Source organism: Dermacentor albipictus, chromosome 1 (assembly GCF_038994185.2).
Source record: "Dermacentor albipictus isolate Rhodes 1998 colony chromosome 1, USDA_Dalb.pri_finalv2, whole genome shotgun sequence".
NCBI classification, from domain to species: domain Eukaryota; kingdom Metazoa; phylum Arthropoda; class Arachnida; order Ixodida; family Ixodidae; genus Dermacentor; species Dermacentor albipictus.
Window position 1 is genome coordinate 334,495,735 of NC_091821.1, and position 21,369 is coordinate 334,517,103.

Genomic DNA, 21,369 nt, shown 5'->3' on the forward strand with positions numbered 1-21,369 from the left:
TTGCCGTAAATATGTCCGTTTTTAGGACATTGTTGGCTTGAGGTAAGACGTAGGGGCTGGCTCCTTCCTGCCCGAAAAGTCTGTCATGGGCGGCTGTGGTGGCTTCGCTTGGTTGAAACGCAGTCCGTTAGCCATACTGTGTAACATTACCGTTCGCGCGGTTGCGCATTCGCCTCGTATCGGTACGGCAAGATGCCTACGGGCCATCGAAATCCGCGTAATACCCTTTACTGGCCCGTCGGAGGCACCCCGCTTGCGTTTGTGTATATCCCAATCGTTGTTTTTTTTTTGTCGACATTATTTGTTTGTGTGGTTATCATGAATACCGGATATAAATGAGGTATTTTCGTGGCCGATGGCACTCCATTATAGTGAGGTTCAACTGTACCCTTTAAGCAGGTAAGAGGACAGAACATGAAAGAAAAAAAGAAAAGCTCAGCAGTGATTTGCTCAGAACTCGTTTACTGTAGTAGCAGTTACATGTTTGACAAATGTGATCATTGGAGATTCTAACTCCTGCTTCAATGTACTTCATGACTATCTCCACCTGTGGATCCTTTTACTTCAAGGGAAACTATCTGTTGCAGCCCTGTTAGCTGGAATGCAAAAGGCAAATGAACTTAGCGCTGACTGTGTTTACCTTCTATGATCAGCTTTTTTACTTGATGCTGTTGTGTTGTCATTGCCACAAAATTGTTATGTGACTGGTTGTGTAGGATGCATGGTGTCATCTGTATTACATTTCCTTTTTACATGAATGAAGATTATTTTATGTTTCATTATGGTAAATTTGCTGATGAGCTCAGTGCATCTGGAGGTTTTAGCTAACATGGGCTGTAATATAAGGTGGCTGTCATTGCATTCTTACACTATTTTAGTGCCATCTGGAATAATGTTTCATTAAAAGCCATTTAGTGAGTGAGTGACAACATTTTAGTGCCATGTGGAATAAGGCTTCATTAAAAGCCATTTAAAAATTTTTGTCTCACTTGAACTTCAACTACTTATATTCTTTGACACAACCCTATTCTCTCTGTGCAGATGGAACTGGCCTGCACTTCTTTTCCCCTTTCTTCCTTGTTCATCCATATGTTCATTTCTGCAGAGCCGAAGGGAGCAGCAAGATCCAGCCACGGCCCATCACCCCCATCGACAGTGGCAGCAGTGGTGGTGGAGGATCGCGCAAGCATTCTCCCTCACAGAAACTCTCCCCTCCTCAGCCGCAGACGAATGGCAAGCATAGCTGGTCCTCGAGCTCCCCAAACGGGCCCCAGCAGTCACAGTCACAATTGCAACAGCAGCGTACTAGCCAACAGCAGCCAAGGATCTCTCCAAGCCAGCCACAAGCTCAGCGTAGCAGTCCCCCTGGCAGCCAGAGCAGCCCCTCCATGCCAACCCTGCTGACACCTCGAGAGGGAGGCGGCTCCTTGAGCCGGGCTCCCTCGGCCAGCAGGGACAGCATGCCACTGCTGACCACTGAGACCCTCCATGGTAGGTTCATCCTGCATCACTCTGCTATTTTCATCTCTGTTTCTCTTGTCTGGCTATGTTATAAAATCAACACAGCATGTACAGGAGGTTGATTCAACTGATGTCATCACACTTGCAGCTCAATTGAATTGGTGTTACCAGCACCATGGTTCCAATAGCTTTTTACATATCACCGTTGTGTTTGGGTTTGAGCCAACTGTGAGATGAATGTCAAGGCTGGTCACATTAAGGGCTTCACGGTGTCAGAGTTGTCGGACGATCCTTCCGCTGTCAAGCAGATGTAGGACTCGTCGGACTACCTCGCCGCTGCCACCATTTGAGGGAGTCGAAGGTCGTAGAGATGAATTCGGTGAACAGGATTTATTTACAGGTTAACATATTTTAAAACAAGACATACATCGGCAGTCTAGCGCGACTCCCATATGGAGCCCGCAAGATTAACATTCAAAAAACAGCATTCGAGCACACAGCTCACTACTACATTTTAAGCATAACAACGAGCACTCAGCTCCCAACGACGAGTACGACACGAGCACGACACGAGCACGCTCTAGCAGTCGGCAAACGCTGCTTATAAGCTCTCTGCTTGACGTCATAGTTCGACGTCATCGCTCGGCGTGGACGGAGTGCGAGTGGTCGGAAACGTTCGTCCAATCATTGTAAACTTGCCGCCGCCCCGCAGTACAGCCCACACACACAAAGGCTAACACGTTTGAGCCTACACACACAAAGGCTAACACGTTCGAGAGCCCCGTGGACGGAAATGTTTGTGTTGCACACGCACACAGCTCTCAGTGCCGCACAGCTCTCGGTGTTGATGTCAGAGGGCTTCGTGGAACTCTGCTCCGTACCACATTCCTGAGCTGACCGCGCGCCACGTGGCTGCCGGTCATCGGCAGTTCTCAGAAGGGCGTCTCGTCCTGTGGGCTTGGAACACGCGCAGCAGGCTGAGAGCTGGCACGTTGCCACCCCGTACGGCCATTCCTAACAGCTCGAGAAATAAACTTTTAGCTTCTGAAACGGTAATCCAAGTTAGGACCCGGTTCACCTTAGGTGTGAGGATTTCTTATTCTAGGAACCCTCTGGCTTGGGCTGCCTCCTTGGCCCAGGCGACGAGACTGTGTTGGCCATCCAGGTCGTCCGAGGAAAGCTTGCCTCCCACGTTTCAGTGGTGATATAGATGAGCTTTGATTTCGGGTGCTCTTCTTGTGCTTCTGTGGGGCGTCCTTGTTTGGAGTCGTCTTGTGGAGCTTGTGAGGTGGGGTCTGTAGATGTGTCACGAATTGGGCAATCCTGCACCATGTGTTGTGGAGGTTCGGTATTTATTGTGTTATTAGAAAGAATTTGTGAAGCAAAATATAACTTTGAATATGTTTCCTGACATGCTATGCATTTTCCAACTGCTAATTGCTATTAAGTTTACTAGAAACGACAAATGCCAGCAGCAGTTGTAGCCAGCAGACCTGCCGCCCCAAATGCCAGTGGCATTTGTGGTGACAGTGGCATAGTAAAGTGGGCAACGAAGTCATTATAATTGCTGTGCCTGCACGGTTGCAGTATTTATAGCATGTGGAGCTTGCTGGACATTTGGCTTTAACGAACAGATGTAATATAATACTAAGACAGTGTGCAGTGAAAATGTCCTTCAGGTGGCATAGAAAATATTTGTTCTGGTATTACCAATAGGCCTTATGCTGAATGACATGTCTTTTGGGCTCATGCCATTTGACAAGTGCTTAATTTACATGGGAGCATGTGATTGGGGAAATATCTGCATTGAGCCAGGGGCTAAGCAACTGATATCACAACGGTATTATTGTTATTACAAAAAAATAAGTGTTACCTGCCATAGTGTATTGCTTGTTTTAAAGCATTACCTCTGAAATTTGGGGTGTATTGAATATTTTTCTGGTACAGTTTCTTAGTTCATTATTTTGCAATTTTCAATGTGTTATCAACCTTATAGTGCTGATGCTTACGCAGTGCTATATCATTAAGGTCCCATATTTTATCAGTTTACATAATGTTTTGTCAGGAAGGTTTGAGCGATACTAGATAGTTTCTGCATCCTTATCTCACCTGAATATTAGTTCAAAGAAGACTCGAAACTGAGTAGGAGCAGAAAGCAGATTACCAAAATAAAACAAATGAAAGAAACAAATTTATTCACCTGCTTTTTGTTCTTTTTTTTATATAGGAGTCCCTTTCTGTTAATTTTTATGCAGGACCTTTCTGACCATCATGACTACTGTATGAAGAGATCTGACCAGACGCTGTGTAACGTATATAAGTTCTAGCCAATATACGTCATTACATTAATTCCGAGCACCTCAACTCTAAGCTAATATTTTTATTTTTGATTTAATTGCATTTATATTAGTTGCACCACTTGTACACATTCACATTGTTCACATTCACATTTAACGAATGCATATTTCCTCATGGTCCAGAGCGCCAAGGCATGTATTCCAACTTAAGTGCTTGTGGAAGTCAATTTGTCACAGTGCAGTCAGATTTTTTAAAGCACTGGATGTGCGCATGTTTGCTTTAGTAGGATGAAAAACATGGGAAGGGTGTACAGTAACAGCACTGTCATGTATTGTGTTCACGTTAGTGCTAAAGTCGTTTGCACAGCACGCTTATAGAGCCAAACATGTTGCCACACTGTGTATTCGCCACGCACTTAGAGGAAGAATGTCCTAAGCACAGTGTGCCAAATTGCTTGTTTTCAATCGTAACAGGAATCTACCTGTGAAGAAAACAACAATCGGTGCTTACCAGTATTGTATCCATAAGTAAACGTAAGCATCAAATGCTCCTTGTTACACTATGAGCATACATAATCTTATTCCTCTGTTTTCTTTAAGGTATTTCACGTGTTCTTGGTTACTTCTCCAGTTGCTCTCACACATGCTGATCTGCAACATAACCGACTCTAGGATGCAACTTGCACAACCACTTCAGTTGTGGCATTACTGGGGACATTACATCCTCGAGATTGGGCTCCTTTCTTTGTCTTGACATTTCTTGTATGCTCATCATCAACATAATTCTCTTTGTCACTGCAAAGGAAAGCTATTATAGACCATTCTTTCTATTTATTATTTTTTTGCATCTGGTAGGTTCACTTCCTAATGTCATGAGTTTACATGTACGGTTCACACTTCCTATAGGTGCCCTATCATATACATTTGGTTTTACAACAAAAGACACTTCATTGTCCCTTGAAAAATATTGTTCTGGTGTACAAAGATGCCAGAGTTGTGAAAATATCAGCACTTGTGTGTTCACCTACATGTCTGTAATTTTTGCAGCCATGCATTGGGTAAGCTTATTACATTTGACATTTTCAGTAACACTTATTGTATTCATTTGTGGCAATTGGTGTACACTGCTGCATCACCGTTGATATGTGAAAGGTGGCATGCCTTTGTTAGGTACTTTTTGTCCATGAGTCATTTTGAGTGTAATTCAATATTACCTAGCAAATAGGTCAGAAACCAGCATAATTGGTATAGTACAGACAGCATAAGCGAATTCTCTGTGTGTTATCCGCTGAAGACTTGAAGATAATGGATACGTATTATCTCAGACTGACTTCCAGTTACACTGTTATTTACATTCCAGTGTTATCTTTGCCATGTGTTTAAGTCTGATGCTAACGTGTACAGTGATGTACATTTCAACGTTATCTCTGTTAGGCATTTAAGTGTATGTTCACTGAGGCTTTCCAGGGCAGCATTTAAAGCTATCACTTCAAGTGTTTAGGTACTGTCAAACTAGACAAACTTAAGTGCTCTAGGTATTTTCATTTCTAGTGGCATAAGCATATGAAAGAGTGTGAACACTTGTCTTTCTGTACATTTTAAGTCACACTTAAATGTTTATATTTTCGGAGGTACTCAAAACATCTATGATTTTCTTGAACCATCTCTCCTTACCTTAGTCCCTTAGTGGAAAGCATACCAGCATGCAGTCACTTGCTGTGCTGTATTATTTACTTCTGACTACATATTGAATACCACAGAACTTAATGTCTAAGAGGTGTTATCTTTTATATAAGTAATGTTTAACTAAAATATTTATAAGCCTGACTGTAGCAGTTGCAGCTATAGAAAACATATTTTCAATGTGAGATGGGCATTTCATAAGTTATCTATTTAAGTATGAAAAAATAAGGCTTCTTAGAAAACATTGTTTTATTTATTATATGTTCATTTTGCTAGCTAATACATTTGATCCACATTTATTTTTGGCATGGTGTTGCGCTGAACCACGACATGTATTTTTCATTACATGATGTCCACACTATTATGGTGGCCATGGTGCATTACATGTGATTACGGACTTAAACAGAAACAGCACTTTGTCATCCATCTTCTTGCCTTGCCTTGCCCTGTGGTGACTGCTAGTGTCAAGGCCCTTTAAACACGAACCCCTGTGGGACATATCATTGTGTGGGAGGATCATGGCAAAAATTCGATAGTAGTGTGTTTTTTGCAGTTGCAGCTACCTAAAAATGAGTAAAACATTTAAAATTAACTTCCTCGATGTGACTCCATGTTTTGTTGTGGCCGTGCAGACTGCCAAGAAGAAGTTCCTGATGTGGGCGTGTTGTCGGACTCTAGTGATTCGAGCAACTCTACTAGCAAGAGCTCTGCCAGCTCAGACTCCAGTGACTCTGAACATGAGGATGCTCCACCGACACCACAGAAAAACTCTTCCTCTCAGCCTTCCCACTCTTCCAGGGGTCCTCATGGTGGGTCTCTGACATTGTTTCTAAAAATGAACTGAATTCTGCGGTTTTACGTGCTAAAACCATGATCTGATTATGAGGCACACCCCAGTGGGGGACTCCAGATTAATTGACCACCTAGTGTTTTTTAAAGTGCACCCACTACACAGTACAGGCCTCTGACATTGTCTGTATGCTCTTAATGTGCATCGATTTTGTTACCTTATCATTTGTCCCTGTCTGGATGGGCTGTTGTCATGTTAGTCACATCACACCAGCTAGCCCCAGCTCCAAATTTTATACCGTAGATTTAGGCGCAGTGTATGTCATGTCTGGCACCAAAGGTAATCAACTAATTATGCATACAATCAGAATTCATGCACTTCTGCATGTGTTGCATATCAAGTTGTATTTATCAGGAACAGATGAGGGTTCTTGCAAAACTTTTATTGGAACATGTTACAAATTCATCTATTTTACAGATTATTGTGTAGATTGCTGGGAAACTAGATGAATGGTGTCATTTTTCTAGTAGTGAGTCATGTTCGAACTAAAATTGATGATCAAAAAGGGGTAATTGTCATAGTATATACATAAATACTTACACAGCGCAAATATGAATCTGTGATAGTTCAGTAGTTCAGCTGGTGCTTGCAGCTGCTGCATGAATCGTTGAACTTGATCTCATTTTGGCTTCAAAGACTTTCAATGGACATCAGATTTCTGGCAGAAAGTGAGCATATGAAACTGAGACCATGAGCCCAGTTGAAGGCACATTTAAAAGAAAGGACAGCAGGAGCACTGACTACTGGCAGCTTTTATTTACTCAGAAAGAACACGCACGGTTGTGTAGAAAAAGTAACCTCCTGGCATCCCTGGGTGGTCATCAAACCACCAGACATGATCGCTTTGTCCACTGCACATGCAGGATTTATTTATTTATTTATTTATTGAACATACCTTACAGGCCCCTTTACAGGGCATTGAGTAAGGGGGGTAAAAAAGAAAGTACAAAGTAACTTGTCGGTGTACAACGTTGGCTCAAATTTGCAAGTTAACATAAAGGAGAGGAATCGATGATAATGTGGTATGGCGGCAAGTACAAGGTCGGGCGGGAAAAAGGATAACACGAAGAGAGAAAAAAAAAAAAAAAAAAAAAAAAAAATATTGGCTGGCATTATACATATGAAAAAACTGGATACAAGAACTAAAAAGTATACCGATAACAATGACAACAGTAACAAGAAAAGAAACTACAAACAAAGATATACTGACAAATATGCGGAATCTAGGCGCATGAGCAGTTGGCAGGGTTTAAAATACGCACAAAGGTAGGGCATGATAAAAACGCAGGAACTAATGGCGTGCACAGTAAAAACATTTATCAATATAAGGAATGCATTATTTACATTCCAGTGTTATCTTTGCCATGTGTTTAAGTCTGATGCTAACGTGTACAGTGATGTACATTTCAACGTTATCTCTGTTAGGCATTTAAGTGTATGTTCACTGAGGCTTTCCAGGGCAGCATTTAAAGCTATCACTTCAAGTGTTTAGGTACTGTCAAACTAGACAAACTTAAGTGCTCTAGGTATTTTCATTTCTAGTTATGTTTCATTTCTAGTTACACCATTATGCCCTAATGGGGGCTTACTCCTGGAACACTCTCGCCCTAGAGGTGAAGGGAAGCGCCGGCTGAAGCCTGCGTGGTCGTCGTGTCTTGGCATGAAGCCTATATGCAGACAGGCTGGCACTATCCTGTGTTGAACGATGCTCACTCACCCACACTCACAGGAAAAACAATGTTTTGTGCTAGGGCGCTAATGCACAGATGGTGTTGCATCTCAACACGGCCAAGGGAATTCATTAGATGTTTAACAAGAGGCAACCCTACCCATTCATCAGTGCCTATCCAGAAGTCAATGCAGCGTTGACGCCGACTGTTGTTGGGTCAACAAAAGACCCCTCTACCTGAACCTGACAACCTGTACTAATTGATGAAAAGGGCCAATGTCGAATGCTACCATGGGAACGGCTTCGACCTCAGATTCCCAGGTTGCTAAATATGCGGGGATGAAGGTACAACGTCAGAAGCAGAGTTCAGCAGAATGGTGGGATATTATGAGCGGGATATTGCGACCAATTCTATGATTGTGATTGGCTGCGATACAGTCATCAGATTCCCTAGTCTAGTCACCTTGGGGAGACGACGGTATTACAGCAGAGACTTTCGTTAAAGCAGAGACTTTTGGTGCAGTGAGGAGCTGGCGTGTCCTCATCTGAACACGGACGTTTAATATGCTCTTATATGGAGTGGGCTTTCGTATCTTGAGCCAGTGTGAATAATGTAAAATAACCCCTTTTCCCTTGATTTCTACTACTGGACGTACTACTCGTCGATGGGCTTGGTGGATTCTTGGGCCAAACACCACTGCGAGCTGCAGCAATGGACACCAATGCATGCAAGCATGCTTGTTCATGTTTGCTGCTGGAAAAATTGTCAGAAGTGCCTTCATTGTCCAAGTGATAATTTGAAAAGCTTTGCTTCAGTTTCAGCCATGTAACATAAATGTTCATCCCAGATGCAAGCCTAACAGTGCCTAGTTCAACAGAAACAACAGTTGACCATAAAAAGCCACATTGACACAAGAAGACACTATTCTACTTCCACCCAACCTCACTTCTCACCGTCTGTTTAACTGCCTGAGTCTGCAGCGTCTGCATGGCACCTCTAATGCCTTCAGCAAATCTCTCTTAACTACTGCTATTCAACTGTGGAATACGCCACCCGATAGTATAGTAAATGAAAGGGATTCAGATAAATTTAGGCACCTGTTGTCATGTTTTTTAAACCCTTAACCTGCCACTACTGGGCTGTTACTCTAACGTCTACCTTTAAAAAAAATTGCTCTGTTATACTGCCGGTATGTACATTATTTTTTTGTTTTGTTTTTATTTTTTCTCGCCTATTGTCTTCTAGCATGTATACTAAGTTTTGTTTACCGTTGTATAAATAAGTTAACCATTGTATAATAATGACCATAGTGTTTATTAATGCATTTGCCCCCCCCCCCCCCCCCTCCTTATGTAATACCCTGAAAGGGGTCCTTAAGGGACAATAAATGATAATGTGACAAGGCTTCCTGAGCCAAATTTTCATGCACTGACATTAAGCAAATGATGAGGAACACACTTCTTTCATTTGAAAGCGTTAAACTCTTTATCACGTGCTGTCTTTGTGGTAAAGATAGAAACTGTATGTGTGTACAGTAGCTCAAGCGTTTTAGAATTTCTGCACCATTCTTCCAACTTTCAGAGAAGTATATGCAGCTAAGATGTGATGCATCACTTTGCAATCTCTTCTTTGTTTTCATTATGTTCAATTGTGTCATTGTTTAATTTATAACCTGTTTTCTTCTGGTTTCTTTTACAGCCACTGTAAATGGAACAAATGGCCAGCACTCCAATAATGCTTCCTTCTCAAGCATGCCCAGGTTTAGCCAACTGAGTATGTACTTTTTTTTTTCCTTTCTTCAACAATTTTCTTATGAAAAACTGAAAAACTTATGAAAGTCTGCTTTACTTTTCTCATGACTGGGCTTTCAACCAGCGCTGTGTGCTACACGTGCTCAGAGACATACTCTCAGTACTATGACTAAAGATCTCCTACAATGAACTAATCCAAGTCAAGCAGTTGATGTGCGACATTTGTTATTCAAATTTATGTTTGGAAATGGTAAAGATAGCTGAGCATAAGTAACTGAAAGTTCAATGTATGGTGTGTTTTAACGATGACTGTCTCTAATAGTTTAAGGTGAAACATTCAAGGCAAAATTAATATCTTTACTGGCCATTATTTAAAGCAGTGTTGGACATCTTAACTTGCATAATCATCATTGATGATTTCTTAAAATTCTAAGCAATAATAATAATAGAATGTGTGTCAATCTTAGAATAGATGCCAGTCACTAAAAGTGTAGCCACTTAGGTATCTCAAGTGTAGCTCCAGTTTTTAGACACCTGTGTACAAACTTGGCATGATATGCATGGGTGTTCTACTAATTTTCTAAGAAGGTTTTCACACTGTTAGTAAAACAACACCACCATGCACCCCTTTACCATGTCTTCTCCAGGATGTGCGACAGTAGAATCTAGAATCGAAGATGTTGCCCTTTGAGTGCTTTTCCTGTTGCTACCGCAACCTCAGGAATATGGGTCAGCATCCTAGACACATTGCGTGGAGCAGTGTTGTGAACTTTTAAGCCAGCAAGTCGTAGCCCAAAACACTTCATCTTCAGAAATAAAGCACTCAGTGGTGATGATGATGACGATTTACTAAAATTTTATTTTTCGTGTTTTGTTATTATTGTTTGTACACATTTCCTTTACTGTTATTGTAATTTGGAGCATAGTCTTAAATTACTTCCTTGGTGGTGAGTCAACTGTCGGGATGTAAAAAAAAAAAATAAACTAAGATGTCTGCCTGCATGGGTGTAGTGACCTTGCTGGATATCTCGGAACTTAGCTGCATCTACAGTCGACTTCTTAGAAGATCCGACACACTGAAAATTGGAGGTAATGTACGGGTTGAGAAGGGTGATGTGTATGGAATATCAGTGAAAAATTCAAGGATCACATCTGGCGAAGCATTATCAATGACGTATTGGTAAAGCCACATTCTGCATATTGTTACGGAAGGATGAAAGAAGGGAGAGGACGAAGAAGGTTGGAGACGCTGGCTGCTGCGTGTTGTTGGTGGTCAACCATCTTAGCTATTCTGACTCATCCTGTATATATATTGTAAATATAGTCTCTCTATACTCGCAACATCCCCGTGACATGTTGGTGGGAGCTGTGAGGTACCACAGCTGGAAACGGTGCTCCACAGTGGACGTCACATCACCGTCCGCACCATGAATGACAATGAGCACACGGGATCGACGTCGTTGCCGCCTCCAACGTCACCCTCACCAGCCACATCGCTGTCACCTTTGGTTGAGGTTGTGCAACTCGAGGATCCTGGAACATTCTCCGGGACCGATGGTGCTGATGTCGAAAAGTGGGTGGCTATATATGAATGCGTGAGTGGAATCAACAGATGGGACGCAACGCTAATGCTAGCTAACCTCTTGTTCTACCTAAAATGCACGGCAAAAGTGTGGTACGAAAACCACGATGCGGAGCTAACCAGCTGGGACCAATGCAAGCAGAAGTTGACAGAGTTGTTTGGCAAACCAGTTGGCCGTAAAATTGCCGCAAAGCAGGAACTGGCCTCCCGTGCCCAATCCCCCAAGGAGTCCTATGTCTCGTACATCCAGGATGTGCTGGCACTTTGTCGTAAAGCGGATCACGACATGACAGAAATTGAGAGGGTAGGACACATGCTTAAGGGCATTGCTGACGATGCCTTTAATCTGCTCATGTGCAAAAGCTGCTCTACAGTTGATGCTATCATTGAAGAGTGCCGACAATTCTAGCTGGCCAAAAGCCGACGCGTCTTGCACCCATTCACCAGACTTCCAATACTGCCGCAGCGTTGACCTGTGAAGATCAACCCGCACAGCAGAATGCATCGCCATCAGAGGACGTGGTGCGAATCGTTCGACGTGAACCGGATGCGATGGCGCCCGCAGCTTTCTGTTCGCATATCCCTGATGCTACCACTTTTTCCATTTCTCTCGTCTAAGCCATCATTAACCAAGAACTTGAAAACATTGGTTTACATTCTGTATGTACTGTAGCCAATCCCAGAGCTAACGAACGCCCTTCTACTATTTTCGCTCCACCCCGAAGCTTCTCTCCACGTTATCGCAAACCGACTGAGTGAAGAACTGTGGACGACCAGCCGATCTGCTTCACCTGTCGCCACATTGGTCATGTCGCCCGATACTGTCGCATCTCGTGGCCCTCAACACCTCGCGCGCCGACCAACCTGAGCCGTTTTGATGCAAATGCCCGCAACGTTCTGCCCACTGCCGAGTCTAACAGTGCCAACAACTCTGTTAGGAACACATGGTACAGTCGCTCACCATCGCCACACGAACACCAGTCTCGTTCACTACAAACAGGCTGTCTGTCTTCTCGTTCGCCGCAGCCACGTCGCCTTTCGCCCCCTGTGGTGTTTGGCCGCACTCTTTCAGATAACTAAGAAATGCAGCCCTTGGAGGTGGTGCTGCATTGCCTACTACCATAGCAAATCCTCTCTCTGTGCCCACAAGGGGAAGTGTAATAGATGTTAAAATAGACGGCGTACTTATCCAAGCACTCATCGACACTGTAGCCCACATATCTGTGATGAGTGCTAGCCTGCGTAGACATTTAAGGAAGGTCCTCACCCCAGCAGCTGCACGAGTGCTTCGTGTGGCCGATGGCAGCGTGCTGGTTGTTCTTGGGATGTGTACTGCGCATTTAGCTATAGCCGGCCACCCTACTTCTGTTCTCTTTGCTGTGATCGACAACTGCCCTCACGACATTATCCTTGGATTGGACTTTTTATCCGCTCATTCTTCTCTCATCGACTGCACGACTGGCGTTCTTCAGTTGGAACTCCCTCAACTCGCCGATGCTCCAAGCACTGCCCCACCACACTTGTGCTCTCTTCATGATGTGCATCTGTCAGCCGAGGCAGTTACTTAAGTCACTTTGACCGCTCAGCCACAGGTTCCTGACGGTGAATATGTGCTTCGCCCCATCATCGACGCGCTTTTGAACCGGAAAGTTGCTGTTCCGCATATATTGGTCATGGTTACTAATAACAATGTCGTTCTACCACTTCTAAATGTTAGCCTGTGCCATCAAGTGATTCTGGCCGGTATGTTCTTGGCCAACGTTTCTAGTGGTTCTGAATTTGACATTGAGAGTCTGAATGCCGAGAGTGGCTTATTGGCACCAATTGCAGCTCGCAGATTTGGTTCCTTAATGGATGACTTCCCGAAAATTATTGCACCTGACCTCACCTCTGCACAGGCCACGGACATACGTCACCTGCTTGAATCGTACAGTGACATCTTTGATTTTGGGCACCGGCTTTTAGGCCAAACATCTGTTGTTCACCACCGTATAAACACTGGAGACAAGAATCCTATTCATCGGCGTCTCTATCATGTATCGCATGCTGAACGACGAGTCATCCAATCAGAAGTGGACAAAATGCTCTGCAAAAGCGTCATCGAACCATCAGCCAGCCCTTGGGCTTCGCTTATCGTCCTTGTGAAAAAGAAAGATGGTACCTGGCATTTTTGTGTCGATTATCGCCACTTAAACAAGATCACGAGAAAAGACGTCTACCCACTACCACGCATCGATGACACCTTTGACTGCTTGCATGGAGCTAAATACTTCTCCTCCATAGATTTTCGATCTGGCTACTGGCAGATTTCAGTTGATGAAATGGACTGCGAGAAGACGGCCTTCATCACGCCGGATGACTTATGTCAGCTCAGAGTCATGCCCTTTGGTCTATGCAACGCTCCAGCGGCATTTGAACGTATGATGGACTCTCTTCTGCGAGGCTACAAATGGACCACCTGTCTTTGTTACCTTGACGACATTATTATTTTTTCTCCCACGTTCGGCAGCCACCTTACCCGACTCGCTACAGTTCTTGTGGTCTTCCAAAAAGCCAGCCTTCAACTGAACTTCACGAAGTGTCACTTCGGGCGGCGCCTTTGGGCCGTTAGATTGCCGTGTTGGGACACCTCGTTGACGCATCTGGTGTCCAACCAGGTCTGGAAAAAGTTCGCGTCGTACGCAGTTTCCCTGTGTCACATTCTGCTTCTGATGTGCGCTGCTTCGTCGGCCAGTGTTCTTACTTTCGTCGTTTCGTCAAAAACTTCGCCGACGTTGCTCGACCTTTGACAGATCTGCTAAAGAAGAAAATGCCATTATCACGGGGCCCGGAGCAGGCTCACGCGTTCGCCGCTCTCATCGGGTTTCTGACCACCCCTCCCATACTTGCCGACTTTGATCCATCTGCACCAACCGAAGTCCACGCTGACGCAAGTGGCCATGGCATCGGCACTGTTCTCGCCAAACAAAAGAATGATACCGAGTGCATGATAGCTTACACCAGCCGCCTGCTGTCACCTGCCAAGAGAAATCACTCCATCCCCGAGCGGGAGTGCTTGGCTTTAGTTTGGGCTGTGGCCAAGTTCCGGCCATATTTGTACAGCCGCATGTTTTCGGTCGTCACAGACCATCACGCACTCTGCTGGCTGTAATCCCTTCGGGATCTGACTGGACAGCTTGGTCGCTGGGCTTTGTGGCTCCAGGAATTTTCATTTAGTGTCCATTACAAGACTGGACGCCTCCACAAGGACGCTGACTGCCTCTCGCGTCACCCTATGGATCCTACCGATCCTATTGCGCATGATCTGGTGACTTGCATGATGGCTTTCACTGACATGACCGATATGCGCGCTGAACAACAACACGACGCATCCTTACAGTCCATCATCGCTGGAGTGCAATCTGGCCGCACCGACGGCACGTGCCGCATGTTCGTGGTGCATGACCGCATCCTCAACAGCTGCAATATCAACCCTGATGGCCCTGAGTTGCTCCTTGTCCTTCCTCATCATCTGCAATCCGTCGTTCTCAAACAACTTCACGATGCACCGGCGGCAAAACACCTTGGAGTTTTGCGTACACACGACCGCATACGATGCCGGTTCTTCTGGTCATGTCTCTACCACTCTGTGCGTCGTTACCGTATTTACACAATTGTATGTCGACCCCTTTTTTTTTTTTAAATATGAAGTGGGGTGGTCGACTTACAATCGAAACCAAGGCATGGTATTGCCAAAAAGGCGAGACCAACAGGAGCTACAACGTGGTTACAGTTTTATGCTTGCTGTACAGCCCTACCCATAGCTTTTCGCTAGCCTGCGTGTTTGTTTGCTTTTCAGAAGGGTTTTTCAACATCTTTGAGAGTTTTACAGTGCACACAACACTCATGGGGAAATGTCATTAGTTGATGGAAGCGCCGCTGTTCCATTCCCAGTGGCATCCTCAGAACGGCGCTTACAGGGAGTATCGGTAGCTCATGGAAGAGCAGACACTGCTCACGGGTTTTTCTCTATAGTTTGTCCAAAGGCATTGGTTTGGCACGTTCGACTTGACTGCCGGCTACGTGCTACTTCCATGCTTCCTCAGTCATCGTGAATGCTCCAGGCCCTCTAATCATTCGGCACTCGTTCACAACAGCGTTAAAGAGGGCTGCCATCTTTTACATCGAAGAAACAAATCATTGTGCAGCGGGCCGCAAGCTCGATGTTTCTGAACAGGTGGTGCGAGAGTGTAAACTGCAGTGAAGCAAAATTTTCAACTGTGACGGCATGTGAGGAATTTCCCACGTGGCAAAGTCTGGACACTTTCCGGAGCTGTAGGCCAAGCTTGTGGCGTACCGTAAAAACCGGACTATAGGTCGGACCGGAATATAGGTCGATCCCCCAACTAACGAATTCTAAAAATGAAAAAAATCTTTTTTCAGTGGCAAAAGTACCGAAAGACATGACACCCTTAACTATAAACAAATGCGACTCAGCGGGTTGCACAATGGTGACAGTATTTATTTAAATGCTGCTCGCATGCGCACCTGGCCATGTTTTTAGCGGCATCGCGCAACCATCGACCCGCGTGCTTGTCAACACCGTATTAACGGCGCTGAGCAGCGAAACAAACAAGATACGTGCATGTGTACACATGCCCTTACTTTCGCTATTTCGCCGCTCCGTGCCGTGATGATAAAAGGTGCTGACAAACACGCGGGTCGACGGTCGCGCGATACTGTTAAAAATTCGTCTGGTGTACAGTACACAGAAGGGCACGAAGTCCGCAAGCGCTACTCCGAATCAGAGCAACACGTTTGAACAGAGTTGAATGACGAGTCGGATGTCCAGTCCATAGGCATGTGCGATCTCTACTGCTTTCAAACGAATGCATTCGACAACAGGCAGCGATCTTACAGGCAGCTCTCGGACGGACTCCGCAACCTTGCCTTCCAGTTCTGCAGTCCGCTGCAATCCGGCCACGAAATGACGTTTTCTTTTGGTTGCTGCAAGTTGTAATACGTTGCTTTTACCTCCGCCACTACTGAATCCTATTTTCGGATGCTCCAAGTTCGCGCTGTGCTGCCAGGTTGCCGTGGGCTTCCGCGTACTCAATCGCCTTTTTCTTGAAGGCGACGGTGAATTGACGTCGGCTTCCGCTCATTTTGATACAAAATGAAAATGCAGCCTTTAATTAATATAACTTTGCGACAGTGGAAACGCACAATGCTGGTGCCACAATGTCGCCACGCCATAGAATAAAGAACCAACGCCGCGCTCATCTTTCTCTATGCCGCGCTGCTGATGATGGCAATGGCGAAGGCGGCTGTTTACTTCATCCACCCATTGTTGCAAGACTTCCGTAGTTGTTCCGCCAATGTCCGGTATATAAGTCGAGGGTCGACTTTTCGCGATGGTTTTTTGAAAAAAAGTTCGACCTATATTCCGGTTTTTACGGTACGTCGCTGAAATGCGTGATCGGTCCCTGCCAGTGAAGTGCGACATGGTCATGAAACAAGCCTGGATTTTCGCCTTTTTAAGGACCTGCTCCATCGTGCATACAACGAGTGGCTGGCGGCAGAAGACGGCCACAAACTTACGCCAACCGGACCTGTCAAAAGAGCCTCCCCAACAGCTGCGTGTGGTTGGGTGCATTTGGCGTGGGCTGCTGTTCCACGAGATGCCGTGGTGCGGTCGTTTGCCAAATGTGGAATTTCGACGGACGACGACGCATTGTGGGACCGTAGCAGGGATGACGATGGCAGCACTAGTGAAGATGAGTAATCCAGTGACCATGTCAGCTACTAAATTTTCGTTATCGAATGCGCTAGGTTATGCTCTTTCCTTTTCTTTTTCCTGTCATGCGATATGGAGGGGTCGACTTACATTCGAGTAGACTTACATTCGTGTAACTACAGCATGTCAAAACTTGCAAATTGTGTCAGCGCCGGAAGAAACCTTCCCTGGCACCTGTTGGACAACTCCATTCAATTGAAGTTCCCTCTGAACTGTTCTTTCGCGCAGGCCTTCACCTGCTTGGCCCTTTTCCGATGATGACTAGAGGGAATAAGTTGATCGCCGTCGCTACTGATTACGCGACACGCTACGCGATAACAAAGGCGTTGCCGAATAGTTGCTCAACAGATGTCGCCGATTTCCTCCTGCATGACGTCATTCTCCACCACGGTGCACCTCAACAGTTACTTACAGAACGTGGCCGCTCGTTCTTATCTCGAGTTGTCGACGACGTCCTCCGCTCTTGTGCCACTGAGCACAAGCTGTCCACCGCCTACCACCCACAAACGAACGGTCTTACGGAATGTCTCAACCAAACAATCGCAGAGGTGCTGTCGATGTACGTCTCCAACGATCACTTCGACTGGGATGCCACGCTAGCTTATGTGACGGCGTATAACTCGTCCCGACATGACACCACAGGATATTCACCTTTTTAGCTCTTGTATGGTCGAGACCCCACGTTGCCGTTTGACACCATCCTCCCTTCTGTGCCGCGTGTTGCAACTGAGTACGCTCATGAAGTCATCGATCGCGCTCACATGGCACGTCAAGTCGCTCAATCTCATTTAGTAGCCTCGCAGCATATACAAAAACAGCATTGCAACCACTGCCATCGCGATGTTAAGCTCGCACCAGGTGCTTGGGTGCTCCTATGGTAACCATGTCGTCGGGTTGGCCTCTCCCAGAAGCTTCTCTCTCGCTACACAGGGCCTTATGAAGTCCTACGCCAACTTAACAATGTAAATTATGAGATTTCACCGCTGCATTTTGCTGCATCCTCAAGTCGGACACCTGTTGACATTGTGCACGTTTCGCAGCTGAAGCCATACTTCGCTCGCAATTCTTTGCCTACCATGCGCCAAGACGGCACTTTGCCACCCGGGGGTCCTGTTACGGAAGGATGAAAGAAGAAAGAGGACGAAGAAGGGGAGCTGAGACGCTGGCTGCTGCGTGTTGTTGGTGGTCAGCCATCTTAACTACTCTGACTGAGCCTGTATATATATTGTAAATATAGTCTTTCTATACTCTCAACACCCCTATAACAATATCAATTCAGATCTAATTGAAAACAAGAAGCAGCACTGATGTGTAACTGAAAGTGAGCACTTCTTCAGCACATGACATCTGCACTTAATTTCCACCATAGAACAATGCTTCTGCTGTTGATTGTATACTTTGAGCACGTTATAGGGTGTCTGAAGTTTAACTTGTACAGTTTGAAGCATAATGTTTACTGTAGCATGCAGCTGGTAAATTTACTAAACAGGACAAGGAGGAGGCAGTATGACACATCGCTGTCATGTGTCGACAGCCCTGTGTTGTTTTGCCTCCTTCTTGTCATCTTTGTAAATTTAGGCCTTACACTATAGTAATAACAAACGAACTATAGTCGGATACAACTTTAGAAAAAAGGGGAGGCCCCGCCCAGATGACCAAAGCGCGACAGCCGATGACCTCCGCGACCAAAATAGTCCCACTCAAAACATCGTGCTCCTGAAATTCTTGGTATAACTAAATACTTTTGCATTTTGATGACTGGTTTATTAAAGCTCTCATGTGCTACAGCACACGCCGGATAGCGGCAGAAAAATAACCCCGGGCCTTTCACAACGCTGCCCGTCGTCTGCTTTTTAGCTTCATTGCAAGTGACAAAAGTAGAAAGAGCAGCTTTGCAACGGTTTTCCGCTTGTTCACTTGTACGCAGCGTATCTACTACTCGTTTCTCAAGCTTAAAATGAAACAGTTGCTATTGAAAAAGTACTTATGTAAAACAATGCATTTATCGCAACCATTACAAACCTGTGGCGAGAATATGGTTGAGGCAGGAAGGTGCAAAAATGCTTCATTCATCGTCTTAAATAAATACTCTTGGTTTTAAATAGCATAAAATTTATATTTTTTGGTTTTGTGTTTTCACAATTTCACAGCACGCATTCTACAGCTTGCGCATGCAATGAGAACTGGTGGACAGCAATCAATCGACGGTGCTACACAACGCTCGAACACCGTCGCTAGACGCTCGTCTATCCCACTGCTGACAGTAGAGAGGTTTAGCTTGTCCGGTATTCCGGTAAAACGCAGGCGGTTGGGGCAGCAACACGATTATGCCAGTGCCGAAAATTTACACCAGCAGTGAAGAAGAATACGCTCGGTTAATGCAATATTAAGTGTTTCTGTCTGTTTGAGCATTGCGTCATCAGGTGGCTGCACCATGCAGACCGCTTGACTGCTCACGTTTACGCCTCCGCCCCAACGCGCCCCGTCCGCCTGCGTTTCACCGGAATACCGGAAAAGCTAAATCTCTCTATTATAGTTCACGCTAAGTTAACGGCGACAAACATTTGCGTTGAAGGCTTCTTCTGCAAATAGTTTCTGTTGCACGCACTTTTCTGATTTCTCCTGAGAATGGTTTTGCCCCATCGCTTCACCCCGTCTGACGAAAAACGCAGCGACACAGTATACGAACACACCCGCCGCTACCGTAGGCACCAGTCTTTGGAAAACTTTCTCGCCGTAACTTCACTCGGGAGCGAAATAAAACAACGTGGAACAAGCACGCAGAATGTGTGTTTGCAGTGGTCACCACGGCATTCTGTTTACAGGCAAAGCGTAGCGCAGCGCCAGCGATGCTTGCCGCAATGTTCCTTCGCCGGATCACGGCTCAGAATAAATGCAGGCGGCACAAATGGCGCATCGTAAGCTCGCAGTGATATTTCCGGCATGATAGACCATCACAAACAGTTCTGGAATTCACTCTGACGAGGGGCTGAAGCACACAGCTGACACGACCTCGCCCAGTTCGAAGTGCGGGCAGCCATCTTCTCCGTCGGCGGGCTCACCGGCCGTCTGGCTCATGACGTTTGTCCAGAGCGCGCGCCCATTGGTGGATGCTCGTGTGCCTCCGCCTCAGAGGAGTAAACGCCCCCTTTTTTCTAAAGTTGTATCCGACTATAGTTCAAACGAAACTGTTGTTTAAATCTAATGTGCTTTTTAATTTATTATGATGTTGATATGGCACATTTCTATCCATGCTGGCATTGAGAAATTACATGTATTCGTGGGGATCCCTGAATGTTGTTGCCATTACATTGCAAGGCTCGCGACAACTGGAGGTTTGAGAACAAATGGCTTTGATTTAACTGAGTTTACTGTACCTCTAGCTTTTTATACATTTCTTGAAGTAGATATTGCCAGTAAACAAAATAAATGTGGTGTAGGTGATCATCTTAATGCTGGAAACACTGCTTCTGGCATAGTATGGAGACGGCTGTGTCAAATTATTGTACGCTTCACATTTCAGCCACATTATACTTGCACTATAGCATGCTTTCAAGGAACTCATATGTGCCCGCCTTGATTCAAGTCTGCTGTGCTAGTTGTGATAATAACCACAACCAGGGTTGCTCACCTGATGTAATTTTTAGAGAAATTCGGGCATCTGATTAGCTCAGGTGATATGATAAGGGCTGAATACAAACAATGATATCACTGCATAGCCAAATATTAAGTGTGAAGCTAAGTCTGAATCAAAGTAAATTTTAAAAAATAACTTGTAGGTTACCATGCAAGAAAATGGTGTAAGTGCAAGGGAGGAGTGGCTCCATCACTGTTAATATGCTGAACCAGCTCCCACTGACATGTATTATGCTGGCAGAGGCTTATCAAGAGTAGTCAGCAATGGACAATGAGAAACAGCTCACATAGAATTTAAATGTAAATGAAATGCATCATGGCCTAGTTCAAATGGATGCCTGCTCAGAAAAATTCTCTAATGCTGGCTCTGCACATCATTGTGCCTCCACTATTTATGCTTGCATGGCCCTCTGATTCACTGAGGGCGGTGGAGCTTGGCTTCCGAGATCTCTGTTGCAACACACACTTTCTTTGCTTCCCTACCCTTATGCGTAGCTAATATGAGTGCACGGTTCCATTCGTAGGTGGTTTAAGTTGCAGAAACGTGCTGTCTTCATTAGCAATATTGTCTGCTGCTGAGCCATTTTGAGACAGAACAAACAGGCAGAACGTCACAAGAGTAGCACAAGCCTTCCATTCAAGTCAGACCTAATGCTAGTTTTG

The 21,369-nt window shown here is 45.1% G+C and overlaps 1 protein-coding gene across 2 annotated transcripts in view; it reads left to right on the forward strand.

Moving 5' to 3' along the window:
* LOC135915055 (ELL-associated factor 2-like) overlaps positions 1-21,369 on the forward strand; it is a 141,967-nt gene that overhangs the window by 111,749 nt on the left and 8,849 nt on the right. For both annotated transcript variants that reach the window (XM_065448037.2, XM_065448038.2), the window contains exons 4-6: positions 1,106-1,491; positions 6,074-6,250; positions 9,660-9,734. In XM_065448037.2, the coding sequence (XP_065304109.1) occupies positions 1,106-1,491; positions 6,074-6,250; positions 9,660-9,734 (638 nt within the window). The remainder of the gene's footprint in view (positions 1-1,105; positions 1,492-6,073; positions 6,251-9,659; positions 9,735-21,369) is intronic.